Source organism: Nicotiana tabacum, chromosome 5 (assembly GCF_000715075.1).
Source record: "Nicotiana tabacum cultivar K326 chromosome 5, ASM71507v2, whole genome shotgun sequence".
Classification (NCBI taxonomy): domain Eukaryota; kingdom Viridiplantae; phylum Streptophyta; class Magnoliopsida; order Solanales; family Solanaceae; genus Nicotiana; species Nicotiana tabacum.
The window spans coordinates 154,586,346-154,606,865 of NC_134084.1; the positions used below are offsets into that span (position 1 = coordinate 154,586,346).

Here is a 20,520-nt window from a genome sequence, read left to right on the forward strand (position 1 = left end):
CAAAAATACTATGTCATTTTATCCGTCTAAATTTTATTTGATAAAGTTACTTAACGATATTTATGTTGGTAAAAAATAGCAAATATCCCATAAAATTAATCAAAGTGCGTGCAAATTAACTTGAACACCATAATTATTTTAAAAAAAAATGAAGAAAAGGTTAACTTGAATATCATCTCTCATTTTATGGGAAAAAAAGTAATCCCTCCGTTCCAATTTATGTGAACCTATTTCCTTTTTAGTCTGTTCCAAAAAAAAAATCTCTTTCTAAATTTGAAAATAATTAGAACTACATATTTCAAACAAATTTGGCATAAATTGAAAGGGAGTACTATATAAAAGGAAAGACAAAAACAAGTTATTTGGCAGCTAAAAAAGAAAGATAAAAAGCCTGTAAATAGAAGCCAGGTGTCCGGTTTTGAAAGTACTAGAGTACGGAAGAAACGTCCAAATAAATAGGGGCACTATAGTACATAAAAATATTTGTAGGGGTAAAAATGTCAATTAATCAAAGAAAGAGGAGCTTTCCAAGATCATGTGAAATAGCTTTTACTCTGTATGGGAAAGGAAACCAACGGAGGAGAAGCCAACGTTGGTTGGTGGGGTCATACTTCTTTTACGTATAAATGACACAAATTGCAATTCTTTTCTCAAACTCCCATTTTTAAACCTTTTAGGATTCTGAGCAATATACTTCTTCTTCTACCCTTTGGCTTCTATTTCATTAGCTTATAAAAAACCAAAACACAAACCCAAATACAAAGAAACGTTAATTAGCTTTGTGGGGTGGAGAGACCTTTTATTGGTTAGTAGTTTGTTTTTTTGATTTCTACTTCTCTGTTTTTATATTCTTTTTATTCTGTTTGAATTGCTAAGCTCTTATTTGATTACGTTGATTTATAATTCACATATTCTTAACGTGTAAGTGTGATTGCATTTTGTCATAAGCTTTGAATTATTTTTTTTGGAAGGTTTCTTAATTCTGTGATTAAAAACTTACCATATTCTTGTACCTGTTGTAAAAAAAAAGGAATCTTTTATTGTTGGAAAGTTGTTTTTGGCGCTTGAAATCTTAATTTATGTTATGGGATTTCTCAAATTTGTCTAAAGTTTTAATTTTTGGTGGTTTTTTTTCTGAATCTGAAAACCCCCTTTAAGCCTGTGATACCAGGGGCGGACCCAAGTGGTGAGGAGTGGGTTCAACTGAATCCGCTTCGTCCAAAAATAATACTGTGTATATGTATAAATTATGGCTAAAGCAAGGTAAATTTTGTATAGAAATTATTTTTGAACCCGTTTATACGGCTTATACCGCTTATGTTAGTTATGGACTTCTCCGACTGAACCCGCTTGCCCAAAATTCTGGGTCCGCTACTATGTGATACCCCCACAAACACACACATCATATGTGTAACCTTTTGGAATTGTTGCAGTTGTTAGTAGGATTTTGTTGCTTTGTCAACTACCTTCTACTATATAGAATTTTGGATTTGATAATAATTGGAGCTCTTTTTTTAAACTTAATTTTGCAGAAGGGGAGCTTAACTGTTGGACCAACTGAGCACTACCTGCCAATGATTTGAACTTTCTTGGTTTTTTGGACTGGAAGTTAGATAAAGCTCAAATATTTTGGGTTTATTTTGTATCTGGCATAGTTTCTTGAAAAAAATAGCAGGACCTTCAAGGCCGAAAAGGGAATATTTTCGGCTTTTTTGGAGTGATTTTTTGGATGATCAGGAAATTGTTTTGTCTTTGAGGGAAGCAGTTAATAAGGTAGAATAGAAATGATGGATAGAGTGCCAAGATTGCTTATGGAGGTTCTAACAGAACCACAACGAGGAGGAGAGTCTTTACTCGGGTCGATTAAGATTGCTGTTTTACCGATTGCAAAAGTTTTTACCATGTGCTTCTTGGGATTTCTTATGGCCTCCAAGTATGTTAATATTCTTCCGGCTAATGGACGGAAGCTCTTAAACGGGGTCAGTACTCTTTTATGCTAGCATTACGTTAAATCTTTTTTTGGAATTAGCTCAACTGAATGTTTACTCTTGAAAGTGGAAATAAAGTCAAACCTCTTTATAGTAGTCTAGTTGGTTCCGGATATTTTTTGGCTGCTATAGTGAAGTGTCGTTATCGAAAACATATATTATAACATGATATGGAAAATTAGTTCCAAAGAAAATTTGGCCGTTATAGTGAAGTGTCGTTATAGAGAAGTTTGACTAGCTCAATTGAGTCCTCAAATATCTTTGCGATAGATGTTATGAAGTTATATGAGAGATGACACTTGTTTTGATTCCTACTGCAGTCCATAATCGTAAAAGTGGTAAGTTTTAGCTTTTTTGTATCTCTAATAGATAATATTACATGGTTTTGATGCAGTTGGTGTTTTCACTTTTACTGCCCTGCTTGATATTCTCTCAACTTGGACAAGCCATCACATATGAGAAACTGCTTCAATGGTAAGGATTATATTTGTGGTCATTTTGTAATGCAATGCCCAATTCTACAGTATTTTCGACTCACGTTTTCTTCATTTTATCAGGTGGTTCATCCCTGTTAATATTGTTATCGCCACCATATCTGGTTCTATTATAGGTTGCATCGTTGCTTCAATCGTCCGTCCACCATACCCTTATTTCAAGTTTACTGTTGTACAAATAGGCATTGGTAAGTGCTCCATCTAAAGCTAGTTTCATAGTTAGCAAGCACTTATTTTCGTAGTCTCTTGAATATTTTAAATGACTCAACTTCCTGTATCTTTAATTTCTTTTTATTTTGGTGGTATGGAATTGACTGCTACTTAGTGAAAATATTCCATTTCAGCTTGTAACTATCTATCCTATATAATGTCTTGGCATGTGTAATTCAAGACCTGATTTGTTAGCTTATTATTCTCTTTTAATTTCTACGCAGGGAATATTGGAAATGTTCCACTTGTTCTGATAGCTGCACTATGTCGGGATAAATCAAATCCTTTTGGTGACTATGAGATATGTTCGCGAGATGGAAATGCATACATCTCATTTGGCCAGTGGGTATGTATGAACCCAGAATTGATGGTTTCTATGCCTTTATTGGAAATTTGTCTTTCTTGGCACTTTCTAAGTTTTTTCACTACTGCTTGTTTTTGCATTTCCTTGACTCTAAATTCTGAATTTTGCCTTATTTCCTCCCTGATCGAGGCAAGGATGTCTCGTGAAAGTTGACCATTTTACTGCCAAGCAACCAACTAATGGAAATTTCTTTGCCATTTTGTTTTTCTCTTTAAAAAACCCCTCCCTCTCACACCCCGACTTAAAAAATAAAACCGCAGCTTTTGCATTGAAACCCTGCACCTAGTATAGAAGTTTGCATCAAACATGAAACTTTAAAATGCATGATGAGTAATGGTATTATTTGGTAAATATGTGTAGGTTGGTGCAATTGTTCTCTACACCTATGTGTTCAATATGCTCAAACCTCCTCGTGAAGGCACTTTCGACGTTCAAGATGCAAATCTTCCTATCAAAAATCCTAACAGAGATGGCTCGCAGAGCCATCTGACAGCTAGTTCACCAGAGCAAGTTCCATTACTTACAACAGATGTAGCACCGGCTGACTCAAGTGGTTCAAAGAAAGAAAAGGTGAGACAGATGCGTTAATTTTTCCCTTGGCCCTTTACCCATAGTTTTAATGTTGCCAATCAGTAGAAATAGTAATCCCTTATATGATAGGGAAAAAATGTTAGAACTTTGGCATTAGGGTCAAGCTTACTATTGCGGTGGTGTCAGAATTAGTTTCTCTTGTTATAACTCTTGGTTTTGTGATGCTTTGCTGACGAACCTATAATTTTGAATTCTTTTAAATATGGGGTTTGGCTAATGATCTTGATTATACTGGTGTTTGACTGCTCATCACTTTCCTTGCAGGTTAAAGAGTTCTTTAATTTTCTATATGAGAAACTGAAGCTCAAGCAAATAATTCAACCTCCTATTATAGCTTCTGTAAGTTCAATATCTTGGCATGGATCCACATAAAGAGCTCTCTTCAATCATATTTGTGCTCCATATTATAAATTTGAACATTGATAAACTATACAATGAATCATCTTTCACCTGCAAAATGCTTTAAACTTTCTATTTTCTACTGTGCAAAGTTGCATTGAGACAATTCTGTAGTATTATTCTTGGGAAGGCTTTATTTTTCAGTAGGAAATACTTTTTCCAGGATATGAAAAGAATAAGAATAACTATGACCTTATCCTGAACTATCGATTTTTACTCCTTCGCAATCAAATGCATTCGTTACGGCTTTCCTGAGTTGCTATTTGAGATTTTCCTGATTTCCCTACTTGCTAATGTGTTACTTATGAAAATGCGGCAACTAAGAACTCCATTTAGCTGTGAGATTTACTCAAGTAATTTTTACTTATCAAAAATAAAATACTCTCCCATGAGTATTATCTTCTCAAATACCGAATTAAATAAGAAATTATGTATATAATAAATGGTTAATATCAAGATACATAACAGCATCTAAGTAACAAAATGATAAGCATACAAAAAATGAGAGGTATTATTTGAGTAAATAATGAACAAAATAGATAAAAATAAAGAAATTAAAGAGATCGATGAAACAACAGATCGGCAAGCACTAAAAGCGGGATAAGATTTAAATATTTTTTGAAATTATATTGTGATTTAGAATAGAAATGGGTGAAGAAGTAAGAACTAACACATTTATTCTTACAATAAGATAAAATAACAAAAAGTAGGAAAAAAGCCAAAACAGATAAGAATATAGAGAAGATCAAAAGGGTGTAAAAGCTGACAATACGAAGGGTTATTACGTTTGTTTTCCTCAATTAATTTTCTTAATTATTTGTATTAGAATGTGTATTTACATTTTTAAACAAAAATATTTTGAAAGTAATGTTTGATTGAAGGGCAAAGTGGTCACTTAGATTTTAATGGGTAAAATTTTAAATCAACTTTTGACTTGGGGTATTCCTACTTTTAATATAGTATGATTTAGAATCTTTAGCGAATTCTAATAAAATTTATATGACAAGCAAGTAATGTTGTTTTTGAGATTTTAGTGATTCAAGAAGTATTTTTAATTAGTTCAAACATCTCTAACATCAAAAATTTTCCAACGTCCAAGGTAACAACATGCGTTGGTTACATCATGAGTAACATATACAATAGGCAAAAGAATTCATAAAGTCAAAATTTATATCGTGTATAAGGATGTCAATTATAATGTTTGAAATTGAACGAAGTCTTGTATTATTTGATTTGAGATTTCACTTATCTCAATAAATAGACCATGTTTTATTCCTTATCTCAGATCTATTTCATTCAAAATTTTAATTCATTAACTTGTTTAGTTCTTTATCATTATGAACCAACTAGCTTCCAAATTACTCAATTATAGAAAAAGCAACAAAAAATTTAAGTACAGATGAGATTGCAAGTCAATCTTTAGCCAGAGAATATCGCTTTAGACAGGAAGATAGATGGACAGAATAGTACCAACAACAACAACAACCCAGTATAATCTCACAAGTGGGTTCTGGAAAGGGTAATGGACAGAATAATACCAGGGCCGAAAACCTAACGATTAAGTACAAGAGAAGAAAATTGTGAAAACAATGGTTGAAGAGAAAGATCAGTATAGTGAAGGAGCAGTAAAAGGCCGAACCTGAAGCATTAACATAAAAGATCCAAGCGTGAGTAGAAATTACCATGGGGGATTTGATGGAAAATCATGTTTTTTTGAAAACATGCGTCTGAAGCCTGGTGTCTCTTTGTAGGCCTTTCTTTTCTAAAGATTAAGGATGTGTTTGGTATAACGAAAAATGTTTTCCGGGGAAAATATTTTTCAAGAAAATATTTTTTTGGAAACACAAGTAAATCTTATTTATTTTTCGGTGTTTGGTACGCAAATTAAGGAAAATGACTTCTCAAGAGTATTCATAAATAATTTAAATATAATAAACATGAAGTCATAAACTTTCAAACCAGCAACCTTCCGAACCCACAAATTTCATAAACTTTCGAACCGCTAAACTTTCGAAACCAAAGAATTTCAAACCCGTAAACTTTATAATTTCTAAACCCGTAAACTCCCAAACACATAAACCTCCGAATTCATAACTTTGGAACTTATAAAATTTGAACCTTTAAGCCGATAAATAAAAAGACTAAAGCTGAAAAATATATTTAAAAAATATTTTTTTTTGGGGGGGGGGGGGGAGAGGTTAGAGGATGGGTGGTGCAGAAAAACGAAAAAAAATAGAAATTTAAAATTACAAAAAAAAAAAGTAAAAAAAAAAATTGTGGGGACTGGGTGGGGGTGGCAGGTGAGGGGTGAGGGGTGAGGGGATGAATGGTTCAGAAAAACGAAAAAACAGAAATTTAAAATTGCAAAAAAAAAGGTAAAAAATTATTTTTTTGCAGGAGGTGCGGGAGGTGGGGGGTGGAGTGGAGGGTTAGTAGGGTGGGTGGTAATAGAAAAATTGAAATTTGAAAAAAAGAAGAAGTCTTTTTTGGAGAGAGGGGGTGGGTTGGGTTGGTGAGGGTGGGTAAGGTTGAGAAGGAGTTTTGAAAAATGTTTTTCCTTTCTCTTGACAAGGAAAACATTTTCCTCCAATCGGAGGAAAATGAGTTCATAAGAAAAATATTTTTCAAAACATTTAAGTCAACCAAACATAAAAAAAATAAAAAATATTTTCTGAAAAATATTTTCCTTCGTACCAAACACACCCTAAAAGGCGTCTCTATGTAGATGTCTCATGGCAGGTTTTTCCTTTTCTAAATTACATAGGATATTTATTATTTATAGGTTAATATAATTGGGGACAGTAAATTAAAAGTGCCTGAAGGAGGCGTCTCTTCGTATTAAGTGTCTAAAGGTATATATATATTTATTGTGTTAACTAAAGGGGCAATTCGATAATTTAACTTTTTAATTTTGGGGTTCCCACTTTTAATATAGTATATATATATATACTAGTCTCTATATTCGTACGTTACACGAGTATTTTGAATCTAATATTACCAAAAGCTATTGTAAATAATAAAATAAGTTGATTTTCTATCTATATGTCTACTAATATTATAAAAGTGGAAAGACCGAGGTAAAATATTAAGAATATTGAAGCTGACACAAGAGAAAGTTCTACCTGTAAATTTCGAATTTTTTTATTTTGTGTCTTATACAACTGATATTAGTTGTATGAGATAACTTTTTTGTCTTACAATTTTGTGAACCCAAATTTCTGTGGACTCAAAAGTATAAGATTGAGGTCCACAAATTTATGAGGCAAAAAGAATCTCATACAACTAGTATCAGTTGTACGAGACACAAAATAAAACTTGCCGTAAATTCCAAACAAATTAAATAAAAATGGTAAGCAAATGCAAACCATAAACCATATGAAGATAATTAAGATATACATTTTTTTTCTTCTTGTGATCTTCCATTGCTCAAGTATCCGTTTTTTCTTCTTCTAAATATTCAACATGATTTGATGACCAGTAAAATCTATATATATAAAAGAGGGAATGGAAAAAATAACTTGGCACCTCTCTTTGGTCAAAGATTCTATTTATCTTTTTTCTCCTTTTATTGACCTTTTCTCTACTTTTTTATTTATTTAATAATAAGAATAAATGTTATTGTAGTTATAAGAATAAATGTGTCATTTATTACTACACTAATTCATATTCCTTACCGTTAGAAAACTAAGAAGTCCCAATATTTAAGTGCCTCAATTATTATTACAACCTTTCATATTCCTTATAGATCATTTTATAAGCTGCCCAATGTCACACCCCTTTTTTAACAGAACCTTCACTAAACCCTCTTAAATTAATAAAAGGATTTTGTAAAGCTCAAAAGAGTTTTCAATTAGAAATTGATAAAAATTTGTATTCAAAAGGATTAACTCAGAGTCGCCACCTGACATTTGATTTCGGTGTGTCAAGTCACAATTTTTCTAAAATAATTTTTTTCCTTTCAAAACACTTGAGACTCCAAAACTAAGCCTGCACCAGAGATTCGGGTAAGGGGATTTATTTGACTCGGGGAGAAGGTGTTAGGCATTCCCCGAGTCCCGTAACTAGTACGGTTGCATACTTGATCTAATCGGTTTTTAAAATATTCGAATTAAGGTAAAACAAACACAGAAAAATAAATACACAAAAGGGCTCGAGGTCGTCCCCACCTAATAAAATAAAAATAAAAATAAAATACTGCAAGCTTCACTTTTGGCCTCCAAATATAAGTACTACGGGGCATTCCCCGGAATAAAATATATACAAGTCCTTCGGGGCATTCCCCGGATAAATTTAACTAAGGGAACGACCTCTCGCCTCAAAATTAACAAAAATCCTAAGGCTTTCCTACTCAAGTGTGGCCGGCCTAAACATGCTCCTAACGGTTCAATTAATTAAAAGAGCAGTAAAAATATTTCAATTAACTTTTAAGTTTCAATCCGATCCCCTGGCCACATGCTTGTTTTACTATCTATGTCATCACCCAGTTCATATAATAAATTTATTCAACTTTGAAGCCACCAAAATGTTAATCAAAACTCCTTAAACATCTATATCTAAATGAATAATTGTAATAGGCAATTAAAAAACTCATTTTAATCATTAAACCCATACGAACAGGGAGTAAACCAACAGACAAGAACGAATGGAGTAAACAAACAGTAGAATATCATCAAAACAAAGCAATGAAGCGTAGTCTCAAACATCCAAACAAAGAGAGAAGCAACAAATTAATAAAGAGATTAAGCACAAACAACGTGAGGAAGGAAGAAATAGACCTCGATGAATCTGAAATGTCAAAACCTCGGACAAGAACTCTACTGGAATGTCTCGCCGAAAACTTCACCGGATTCTGACTGGAATTTGAGTGAAACAAATGAGCCAGCGAATAAAACCCTTATCTACGACCTCGAACTGCTTACTATTTGGTTCGCTTCAAAAACCGCAGGATGCCTCCGGCACTACAAAGATCTTGGAAACGTTGCTGTAACAGAAGTGTGTGTTGCACAATTTAAAATCACTTTGACAACAAACTTTGTTTAATTTATGGAGTTAATACACATGATCTTCAAGATCAAAACCATACAATGAAGCTCACATAAATCGGGACCAGGATCTCGACCAGAAACCTCATTGACTCGACCTCAATCAAAGAAAAGGGATGGTGATTTCGCTCCATTTCCACGGCTGTTTCCTGGTGTTCAAAGGGTACTTTTGAGTGGTGTTTCAGGTGGTCTTTTTTAGCAACGACACAACTATTTCGAACAGAGGTTTCAGCTGCGTTTCGAACAGTTTTGAGAGTGATTTCTGGTGGTTTTCGGGGCTAGAAGGATGCTGGTTTTTGGCCGGAATTTGGTGTGGAAACAGGGCTGTTTTTCAGCTCGTTGTTGCTGGATTTTAGACTATTTTCAACTCATTTTTTGAGCTACTTCGAGACCGATTTCGAGCTGAAGCTTTGCTGGAGTTCCTGGATGGATTTTGGAGGTTTAAAAAACTGGTTTTACTGCTTCTTTTCGGCTTGAATTTCTGCTGCGTTTCGAGGTAAAAATGGATGTGTTTTGTCGAGTTTTAGGTGCTGATTTTGGGGTGTTTTAATGACTGAATTTTCAGCTGGTTTTCATGGTTGTTGAATGAAGAAGATGAAGTTGTTTTGAGGAAGAAGATGGGCAACAACTGTTGCGTTTTATTCCTTCAAGCATCTGCCCCCTTTTTAGTGCTGCTGCGCAACTCCTTTTTAGCTCTAGGGTTCTAGGGCTCTAGGGTTTGCCTCGTTCTCTTGTCTTGTGAAGAAGGTTGAAGAAGATGGCTTCTGGCTGCTAGGTTTTCTAGGGCTCCTTTTATAAAGGGTAGGGATTTCTAGGTTATATCTTGTATTGTTTGCTAATTAGTCCCCAGGTCTTTTGCGTATTAGGTCCCTTAGGGTGAGCTTAATGGGTATTGGGCTTAAGGAATAGGCTAGAAACTTGGGCCTTTATGACTAGCTATGCTCAAAAATATTAATTAGCCCTACTTAAGTAAAAATAATTATTAAAATAAGAATGACCGTTAAAACAAAACTATTTTTTGGTATTTTTTCAAGATTAAAAATGACTACGACACATTAATGAAACTATTTTTTTTTGTAATTCTCATTTTCTTGTAATAAAATAAAGTAGAAGATTCAAAATTAATTAAAATAGCTATATTAGGCCTAAATTAAATATTTACATGCTAAAATACGAAAAATCTTGAGGAGGGTCAAAAATTACATGTCTACAGCTGCCCCTCTTTGACTGGAAACGCGAAGAGTTTTCGGACAAAGAACGACTAGACAAGTTTTTTTGACCCGACCCTTATTTGGAGAGACTAAAACTAAGAGAAAAGGGGAATGTGACCGAGCTCTGGTATCTGAGCTTCCTACATATCCTTGGCTATAAAAGAATCAGGCCACGTGTAGTTCAGAAGTGAGTGAGATGATGGTGTATGCCGAGGTAGAGAGCCAGTCGAGGTGCCGTTCCGCCGAGGCTCCGGTCCGCGGTCCTGTTATTACATCAGAAATCAATACATGAAAAAGACTAACTAAGCCTGTCAGCTATGAGTTACAAAAGTCCTATATATAAGTCTTCTGAAGCTTGATCTTGAGCATTGAATGGTTCTTCATCCAGACTTTAGATTTGAACCTTGACGCTCGTTAGTTGCAGGTGCTAGTTCATTGTTCTTCAGCTTTTTTGGATCAAGACCGGACATGTAGCGCTCGTGACTTCAACCACGTCTTGACTCGCATTCTTGCCGCGAGCTTCTGCTACTTATAACTTGAATTGAATTTCGAAATAACTTCCCTCGTTCTCCAGGTGGGTGCCTGCTACTGACTTGAAACTTGAAATGACTCTGAAATGAGCTCTGAAATATCTTCCCTCATTCTCCACGTGGGTGCCTGCTACTAACTTGAAACTCGAATTATATTCCTCTTGTTATCCAGGTGGGTGCCTGATTATCAAAAACTTGAATTGTATTCCCTCGTTCTCCAGGTGGGCGCCGGATTACCAAAAACTTGAATTGTATTCCCTCGTTATCCAGGTGGCCGCCTGATTACCAAAAAGTTGAATTGTATTCCCTAGTTATCCAGGTGGGCGCCTGATTACCATCAACTTGAATTGTACTTCCTCGTTATCCAGGTGGGTGCCTGATTACCCAAAACTTGAATTTTATTCCCTCGTTATCCAGGTGGATGCCTGATTACCAAAAACTTGAATTGTATTCCCTCGTTATCCAGGTGGGCGCCTGATTGCCAACACTTGAATTGTATTCCCTCGTTATCCAGGTGGGTGCCTGATTTCCAAAAACTTAAATTGTATTCCCTCGTTATCTAGGTGGGCGCCTGATTACCAAAAACTTGAATTATATTCCATCATTATCCAGGTGGGCGCCTGATTACCAAAACTTGAATTATATTCCCTCGTTATCCAGGTGGGTGCCTGATTACCAAAAACTTGAATTGTATTCCCTCGTTATCCAAGTGGGCGCCTGATTGCTAAAAACTTGAATTGTACTCCCTCGTTATCCAGGTGGGTGCCTGATTGCAAAAAAACTTGAATTCTATTCCCTCGTTATCTAGGTGGGTGCCTGATTACCAAAAACTTGAATTGTATTCCCTTGTTATCCAGGTGGGCGCCTGATTACCAAAACATGAATTGTATTCCCTCGTTATCCAGGTGAGTGCCTAATTACCAAAAACTTAAATTGTATTCCCTCATTATCCAGGTGGGTGCTTGATTGCCAAAAACATGAATTGTATTCCCTCGTTATCCAGGCTTACCAAAACTTGAATTATATTCCCTCGTTATCCAGGTAGGCACCTCCGACCAAAACTTGAATTGTATTCCCTTGTTATCCAGATGGGTGCCTGATTGCCAAAAACTTGAATTATATTCCCTCGTTATCTAGGTGGGTGCCTGATTACCAAAAACTTGAATTGTATTCCCTCGTTTTCCAGGTGGGTGCTTGATTGCCAAAAACTTGATTGTATTCCCTCGTTATCCAGGTGGGTGCCTGATTACCAAAAACTTGAATTGTATTCCCTTGTGATCCAGGTGGGCGCCTGATTTCCAAAACTTGAACTGTATTTCCTCGTTATCCAAGTGGGTGCCTGAGCCATGCTCTCTTCTTGGAGGATTCTGAACAAAATTTCTTGCCCCTGAGCCATGCCTTCTTCATGGGAGGGTCTCTGTGGATTAACAAATTTTCTTGCCCTGTTTTAGACGAATAAAATTTTGTTAGTTTGAAAACATAGTGGTTAGTTTGTGGCATCATTGCTGAGTGTCTGCTTCTGCCACTGCCAAGATAACTTTGATTTCAACCTAGACGACCTCGACTGTTATCTACTGCCCATTTTCTTTCAACCCTTATCACAGAAAACTCCTCTGCTCCATTCGTTCCCAATATCCTCTATCTGTTGCATTTTGCTCATAGATTGACATTTACCGAACTCTTGCATTTCTCACATGAATCCCAAAGCATGTTGATTGTTACCAACTCAATATGCATACCACTTTTCCCCGACTCATGCCACTTTGATGTGCTAGTCAAATTCGTTTTGTGAATTGGAAAGCTGGTAGCAAATTTTGAAGTCATTTCTCACTTGTTCTGACAAAACAGACTCAAGAAGAGACTCAAACAAAACGAGCGGAACAAAATAAAGGACAAGGGAAAGAGATGATACCTAACAAGAAAACTACGAAGTAGAAACTTATCAGATGTGGATACCAACCCTAATGACTATGACATGCACCTTTAGATTAAGTGGCCTAATCTCTCAAGGAAGTCTAATATTCAACACTTGTTGTACCTCTAAGTTGTGAAACTGGGCTTCGACGCTCCAGTTGTCCTATTTGATCCACAATCCTCAGTCGACTTGTAGTGCCCTAAAGGGTTTTCACCATCAAGCCTCTCTCATTTTGCTCTTTTCTCAACTCACTGTCACCTTACGGTGCCCCTGAGGGTTTTCACCGATAAGACTCTCTCATTTTATCATTTTCTCTCATCGTGTTGAGAACAAAGGTATTACCCGTGATGCAGGAATATCATACTTTCACCGCACACTTCATTTGGCATTCTCAAAGATTGGTCAGAAGGTCTTTCTTTGGACCGTAATGTAGGCTTTTGGATAGGATTGGAAAGAAAGGGTGGTATGAAGGCTCAAAATAATTTAAGATGAAAAGGGTTCAAAATTACAACTTTTGGAATCAGGCCTTTGGCAAAATTAAAACTTCTGCCCCAGTTTCTTGGAGTTTGGGGATTTTTTTTTGGATTTTTGCTTTGATGGGATTTCTAGGAAAAACTGCCCCACTCTTGACTTCGGGGATCATGAAATATTTTATTTGATGCGACCGAACCGTAAGGCTGCCTACGTATCTTGTGGTGACAAGAATCAGGTCGAACGTAGTTCAAAAGAAATTTTTCTTTTCTTTTTCATTCTTTTCTTTTTTTTTCTTTTTCTCTTTTCCTTTTTTTTCCTGTCCTTTTTTTCCTTTTTTTTTTCCTTTTTTTTTTCCTTTTTTTTCTTTTTTTCTTTTCTTTTCCTTTTCTAGTTCCTACTCTATTTCTGATTCCAAAAGAGGGGTATGAAATAAAAACTTAGGGCTCAAAATGGGTAGCAAAGGATAAAAGTGTTTGGGTAGCAGAATAAAATGCCTTCGTCATACCAAGCTCAAAAATTCCAAGTACAAACATGCAATTGAAGATAAGAAAACAAATCACACATAATAACTATTGATGGCATCAATACAAACAAAGAGTGCCAATGGGTAATACCTTTGTCTCAATGAATGACCCTGGCCAGTTCGAAGCATACTTGACTAAACTTTATCTTGATGTGGAAGAATGCATTTCAGCACTAATTGATTTACCTCAAACTGCTTGAGAGACATTTTCTTGTTGTATGCTCTTATCAACCTCTTGATTTCCCAGACTTACTGCCTCAGTTTCACTCAATTCAAAATTTAGGTCGTCTCAGAATGCGTGAATCTTTAATTGTTTCCTCAAATGCATCCTTTTATCATATTCAAAAAACTGTGTCATTGCTTCATGATTAGACTAACTTTCAAGATCAGGCTGAGAAATATGCGTGCATGGCATGTCACTAGAGTTGGCATGAGAAGAACTATAAAAGGAAAAATGACCTAAACAAAAATTGACTAGAACTAACAGAAAATAAGAGATAGTATTAGACAGATGATGAAAAGGGTTTGAACAAGACAAGCAAAATAGACATGGGTTACAACCCTGGAACAATCCTAAATAACACTAGACGAGTTACTACAACTAAATGAACTAGACAAAATGAGAAGAAGAAGAGTTGAGCCACAAGACAATATCCGGATTACAACCCTGAAATAACCCGGACAAACAGAAATGACAACAAAATAAACCACCAAAACTCCTCCCTGGTTGGCCAAGAAAGGAGTGTCTTTCCAATTACCAAGCTCGATATCTTAGACACTAGGTTGCACATCAAAATTACTGGGACCTTCACCAATTTCAATATCATTAACTTCAGTCAGCAAGTTCCCAAGAGGATTCTCATACTCCCCGTCACCACGCATCTTCCCCATGAAGTGTGCATCATCATGTGCAGGTACAGGAATCTGCGTGATGTTCTGGGTGTCACTGTCCTAGACCACAATTATCCCTTCTTGAATCGTTCTTTCTATCTCCCTTTTCAAAGCACGACAATCTTCAATGTTATGCCCTTGGACATTAGAGTGGTACATGCACCATACAGTAGGATCAAAACCTTTTGCATATGGGTCCGGAGTATAGCCGATGAGTGGCTCAATCATGCCAGACTATTTTAACTTTTCAAACAAGCTTCTGTAGGATTCTCCGATTGGAGTGAAAGACTTTTCTCTTTGCTGCTGCCTTCTCATTTTGTACTCCGACCTTGGTTGGAACCTCTTTCGGGTATGGGACTGATATGCTTATAAAGGTGGGTAAGACATTTGTGGAGGCGGTGCAAGCCGTTGCGGGTTTTGTGAGTGTGGATCATATGACGGTGTATTGTAGATAGAGTACTGGGGAGGTGAGGTACGACTTTGGGAATTCTGTGGAGGAAAGTAGCATTGGGGAGGATTATCTGAAGTATGAAGATATTTATGGGGTCGGTATTGAGGCTGAAAGCATTTAGCAGGAATGCTCACTGGATCAAGTCGTTGGCGGGGCTCAACAACATCTTTTCTATCAATCGTAGAACTGACCTGAGCAACTTGTTCGTTCCATCTGAACCAAAACTCCCTAAAACTTTCCTTGGGTTTCTTTCCTTGGGCATCGGGAACTTTGAACACAGTCTCGCTAGAGGATCGAGGAAGAGCAGCTGGTGGAGGGGCTACAAAAATAGGAGCAGATGTCGGAGCATGGTATAAGGTTGTTTTGGCTGGTGGAGCATGGAACATTTGGGAGGAAGTTCCAGGATAATTGTGGTAAGGGGTAAAGCCCGGTGCATGTTGAGGGAAAAGGTCGACGGTAGTGGGAACACGGTCTTGTGATAGTGGCGGGATAGTGTCAGGGTTTTCAGTGTAGTTAGTGGGGAATGAAGGTGGAGGATGCCTCCTGATCCAAGACTGATACATTTTTGTCATCTGCTGTTTCAACCTTTGGACCTCCTCTTTCAATTCAGATTCCGACTCCACAATCTCCCTTGGTGGGTCTACAATTCCAGTGTCCAAGTCTTTGCTAGCCATGTCTACCTTACTTTTTGACCTTGTGTTGTATGAACAAATCACCAAAGTGCCACAAACTAACCACCCTCTGTCATAATGACAATGAAAGTAACAAAGAGGAGCAAGACGAAGCCAACATGTTAGCGTTAGGACATTTATCAGATAAAAATATCACATTGCGTGCAATGCCCCTAGCAACAATTAATGGTTCTAGAATGACTTCGAGGGTCACAAGGTCGTTTGTAATCATCCCCATTTTGTTCATTTCAATCTTCTCTTTTCTTTCTTTTCTAGCATTTCTTGGCTTGCTCATTTTCCTTCCTCTCTTTTCTTTCTAATTGTCACTCTTTTCTTTTCTCTCATTTCTCACATCCATAACTTCGTTCTCTTTTTTCTTTTCCTTTTTTTAATAATGATTCGATCGAACCCTATGTAAGTTTCCTACGTATCATGTCCCTCATGAATCAGATCAAGCGTAGTTCTGAAAAAATAATGGACAAATAAACTAAGAAACAAAAATCTTTTTGGGATTTTTCATTTATAATTTTTTTTGGATTTTCAAATACAAAACAAGAAGTACTATAACAAAAGACTCGATAATCTTAACTAGACTGACAGACTCGATACTACTGTACAAGACTAAAAATTAAAAGACAACCTAAGATAGACTAAAAAAAATAAAAAATTTCCTCAAGCAGCTCGTGCATGCAATGATTTTGACTAGAATGGTCCTGAAGTATTTGTCGTGCTCAAACTCTAGCAAATTGTTATATACCTGAATGGAAAAATAATATCAAATAGAGTTAGTGACTCAAGACACATGTGACGCCACGACACCTTCTATTGGACACATGCAAGGCACGATTAAGGCTATTTTTGCAAGACGACCTACGCAACCAAAATGTGGCTATTAGTGCAAGCTCAACAAAGATGACCTCAAAGACATGGACATACCTCAATAAAGCTTATATGGATTCGAACTCCCAATAATCATGACCCAAAATTAATTTGCAGAAATGATCCATTTTGCAAAAGCGACCGATATGGGCCAAAGTGGCTAAAGATGCAAACTCAAAAAGGAAGGACCTTAAAGTAATATGACACCTAGTTGTGGACTCAAAATCCTAAGATATGGGTAATTGAACCACTTTTGCAAAAATGACCCCATTTTGCGAGAACGACCAATATGGCCCAAAAGTGGCTAGACATGCAAATTTAACAGGAATGGCCCTTGAAGTGAGAGGACACTTTATTGTAGACTCAAGGCTCTAAGACAGGAGATAACAAACTACTTTGAGAAAATAATCCTATTTTGAAAAAAACGGCTGATGTGGCCAAATATGGCTATACATGCAAGATTTGGCTACGACCGCGGAAGCCAAGAACCTAAGACTTACTAGGAAGACCGGACCCTATGTGGGCTGCCTACGTATCCCTCCCAAAAGACGAGAATCATGTATGCGTAGTTCGGGCAGATTGGACATGGGAAAAAGCCTTTAAAAAAATGCAACTAATTTGGAAAAACCATATTTTTTGTCTTTTTGAAAAATGATGGAAAATGTATACTCTTTTTGGATTATTTTTTTGAATTTTTGGAAAATGTAAAATCTTTTTGGATTTTCTTTTTCTCCTTTTTTTTTTTTGAGTTTTTGGAAAATAATGGGAAAGTGTAAAATCTTTTTAGATTTTCTTTTTCTTTCTTTTTTTTTTTGAATTTTTTGGAAAATAATGGGAAATTGTAAAATCTTTTTGGATTTTCTTTTTCTTTCTTTTTTTTTTTTGAATTTTTGGAAAATAATGAAAAAGTGTAAAATCTTTTTTGGATTTTTCATTTTCATTTTTTTTTTGAAAAAGTAGTGAAAGAAAAATATAACTGGGCCCTACTTGCCTCGTCTTTAAACCTTCTTTCCCAAGTATCGGTCCGCCAAATGACCTTTTTACCCTCAAAGATGCAACATGTATCACATAAGGATGATTGAATGTCTTTTTGGGCCACGGGTCCATTTTGACAAAATTTGGATAGACTTTCTACAAAGGAACACGGTGCCTGGGACCAAGCCCTGCTAGGTCTAAATGACATGATACAAATAAAAATGACCTAAGGGCTGACCTAGGTTTGGGGTTCACTAACAAGGCAATTCGGGGGAGCGTATGGTCGATGGTGGCTGCTCAAGCATTCCACCCACTCCATACGTTCGACGGACCCCCTCCTAAATTAAGGATGATTCAACAATGAGTTTGTGCATGCGACACGTACTCCGAGACTTGTTGCAGAAAGAAGACCCATGGTTATGCAAATAATGACAGTTTATAAAGCAATAACACATTAAGAAAAGTGATACACATGTAACCAACAAAACAAAAAAATAAGACAAACAAAGCAAATAAACAAAGCAAATAAAGAAAACAAACACCTCAATCGAATATCCTAAAAGCCAACAAGATCAAGTACCAGCTCGAACCTGCAAGTCTTCAGCGGAGTCGCCAGAGATGTCACACCCCTTTTTTAACAGAACCTTCACTAAACCCTCTTAAATTAATAAAAGGATTTTATAAAGCTCAAAAGGGTTTTCAATTAGAAAGTGACAAAAATTTGTGTTCAAAAGGATTAACTCAAAGTCGCCACCTGACATTTGATTTCGATGTGTCAGGTCACAATTTTTCTAAAATAATTTTTTTCCTTTCAAAACACTTGAGACTCCAAAACTAAGCCTGCACCAGAGATTCGGGTAAGGGGGTTCATTTGACTCGGGGAGAAGGTGTTAGGCATTCCCCGAGTCCCGTAACTAGTACGGTTGCATACTTGATCTAATCGACTTTTAAAATATTCGAGTTAAGGTAAAACAAACACAGAAAAATAAACAGACAAAAGGGCTCGAGGTCGTCCCCACCTAATAAAATAAAAATAAAAATAAAATACTGCAAGCTCCACTTTTGGCCTCCAAATACAAGTACTACGGGGCATTCCCCGAAATAAAATATATACAAGTCCTTCGGGGCATTCCCCGGATAAATTTAACTATGGGAACGACCTCTCGCCTCAAAATTAACAAAAATCCTAAGGCTTTCCTATTCAAGTGTGGCCGGCCTAAACATGCTCCTAACTGTTCAATTAATTAAAAGAGCAGTAAAAATATTTCAATTAACTTTTAAGTTTCAATCCGATCCCCTGGCCACATACTTGTTTTACTATCTATGTCATCACTCAGTTCATATAATAAATTTATTCAACTTTGAAGCCACCAAAATGTTAATCAAAACTCCTTAAACATCTATATCTAAATGAATAATTGTAATAGGCAATTAAAAAACTCATTTTAATCATTAAACCTATACGAACAGGGAGTAAACCAACAGATAAGAACGAATGGAGTAAACAAACAGTAGAATGTCATCAAAACAAAGCAATGAAGCGAAGCTCAAACATCCAAACAAAGGGAGAAGCAACAAATTAATAAAGAGATTAAGCACAAACAACGTGAGGAAGGAAGAAATAGACCTCGATGAATCTGAAATGTCAAAACCTCGGACAAGAACTCTACTGGAATATCTCGCCGAAAACTTCACCGGATTCTGACCGGAATTTAAGTGAAACAAATGAGCCAGAGACTAAAACCTTTATCTACGACCTCGAACTGCTTACTATTTGGTTCGCTTCAAAAACCACAGGATGCCTCCGGCACTACAAAGATCTTGGAAACGTTGTTGTAACAGAAGTGTGTGTTGCACAATTTAAAATCACTTTGACAGCAAACTTTGTTTAATTTATGGAGTTAATACACATTATCTTCAAGATCAAAACCATACAATGAAACTCACATAAATCGGGACCAGGATCTCGACCAGAAACCTCATTGACTCGACCTCAATCAAAGAAAAGGGATGGTGATTTCGCTCCATTTCCACGGCTATTTCCTGGTGTTCAAAGGGTACTTTTGAGTGGTGTTTCAGATGGTCTTTTTTAGCAGCGACACAACTATTTCGAACAGAGGTTTCAGCTGCGTTTCAGACAGTTTCTAGAGTGACTTTTGGTGGTTTTCGGGGCTAGAAAGATGCTGGTTTTTGGCCGGAATTTGGTGTGGAAACAGGGCTGTTTTTCAGCTCGTTGTTGCTGGATTTTAGACTATTTTCAACTCATTTTTGAGCTACTTTGAGACCGATTTCGAGCTGAAGCTTTGCTAGAGTTCCTGGCTGGATTTTGGAGGTTTAAAAAACTGGTTTTGCTGCTCCTTTTCGGCTTGGATTTCTGCTGCGTTTTGAGGTAAAAATAGATGTGTTCTGTCGAGTTTTAGGTGCTGATTTTGGGGTGTTTTACTGACTGAAGTTTCAGCTGGTTTTCATGGTTGTTGAATGAAGAAGATGAAGCTATTTTGAGGAAGAAGATGGGCAGCAACTGCTGCGTTTTATTCCTTCAAGCATCTGCCCCCTTTTTAGTGCTGCTGCGCAACTCCTTTTTAGCTCTAGGGTTCTAGGGTTTGCCTCGTTCTCTTGTCTTGTAAAGAAGGTTGAAGAAGATGGCTTCTGGCTGCTAGGTTTTCTAGGGCTCCTTTTATAAAGTGTAGGGATTTCTAGGTTATATCTTGTATTTTTTGCTAATTAGTCCCCAGGTCTTTTGTGTATTAGGTCCCTTAGGGTGAGCTTAATGGGTATTGGGTATTGGGCTTAAAGAATGAGCTAGAAACTTGGGCCTTTATGACTAGCTATGCTCAAAAATATTAATTAGCCTACTTAAGTAAAAATAATTATTAAAATAAGACTGACCGTTAAAACAAAACTATTTTTTG

At 36.4% G+C, this 20,520-nt stretch overlaps 1 protein-coding gene and 1 long non-coding RNA gene across 2 annotated transcripts; one reads left to right on the forward strand and one right to left on the reverse strand.

The window, feature by feature from the left end:
• Window positions 1-652: 652 nt before the first annotated feature.
• On the forward strand, window positions 653-4,098 carry LOC107795731 (protein PIN-LIKES 6). Its single transcript, XM_016618407.2, has 7 exons — window positions 653-805; window positions 1,533-1,979; window positions 2,383-2,462; window positions 2,546-2,670; window positions 2,917-3,038; window positions 3,417-3,626; window positions 3,912-4,098. Exons 2-7 carry the CDS (start codon window positions 1,785-1,787, stop codon window positions 4,017-4,019), a joined length of 840 nt encoding a protein of 279 aa, XP_016473893.2. The 5' UTR covers window positions 653-805; window positions 1,533-1,784; the 3' UTR covers window positions 4,020-4,098.
• A 4,591-nt stretch (window positions 4,099-8,689) lies between these two features.
• On the reverse strand, window positions 8,690-20,273 carry LOC107786655 (uncharacterized). The gene is made up of 2 exons (XR_012709946.1): window positions 19,236-20,273; window positions 8,690-16,511 (listed from the first exon to the last, which is right to left on the reverse strand). It is a non-coding gene; the product is annotated as an uncharacterized LOC107786655 (long non-coding RNA).
• Window positions 20,274-20,520: the final 247 nt, after the last annotated feature.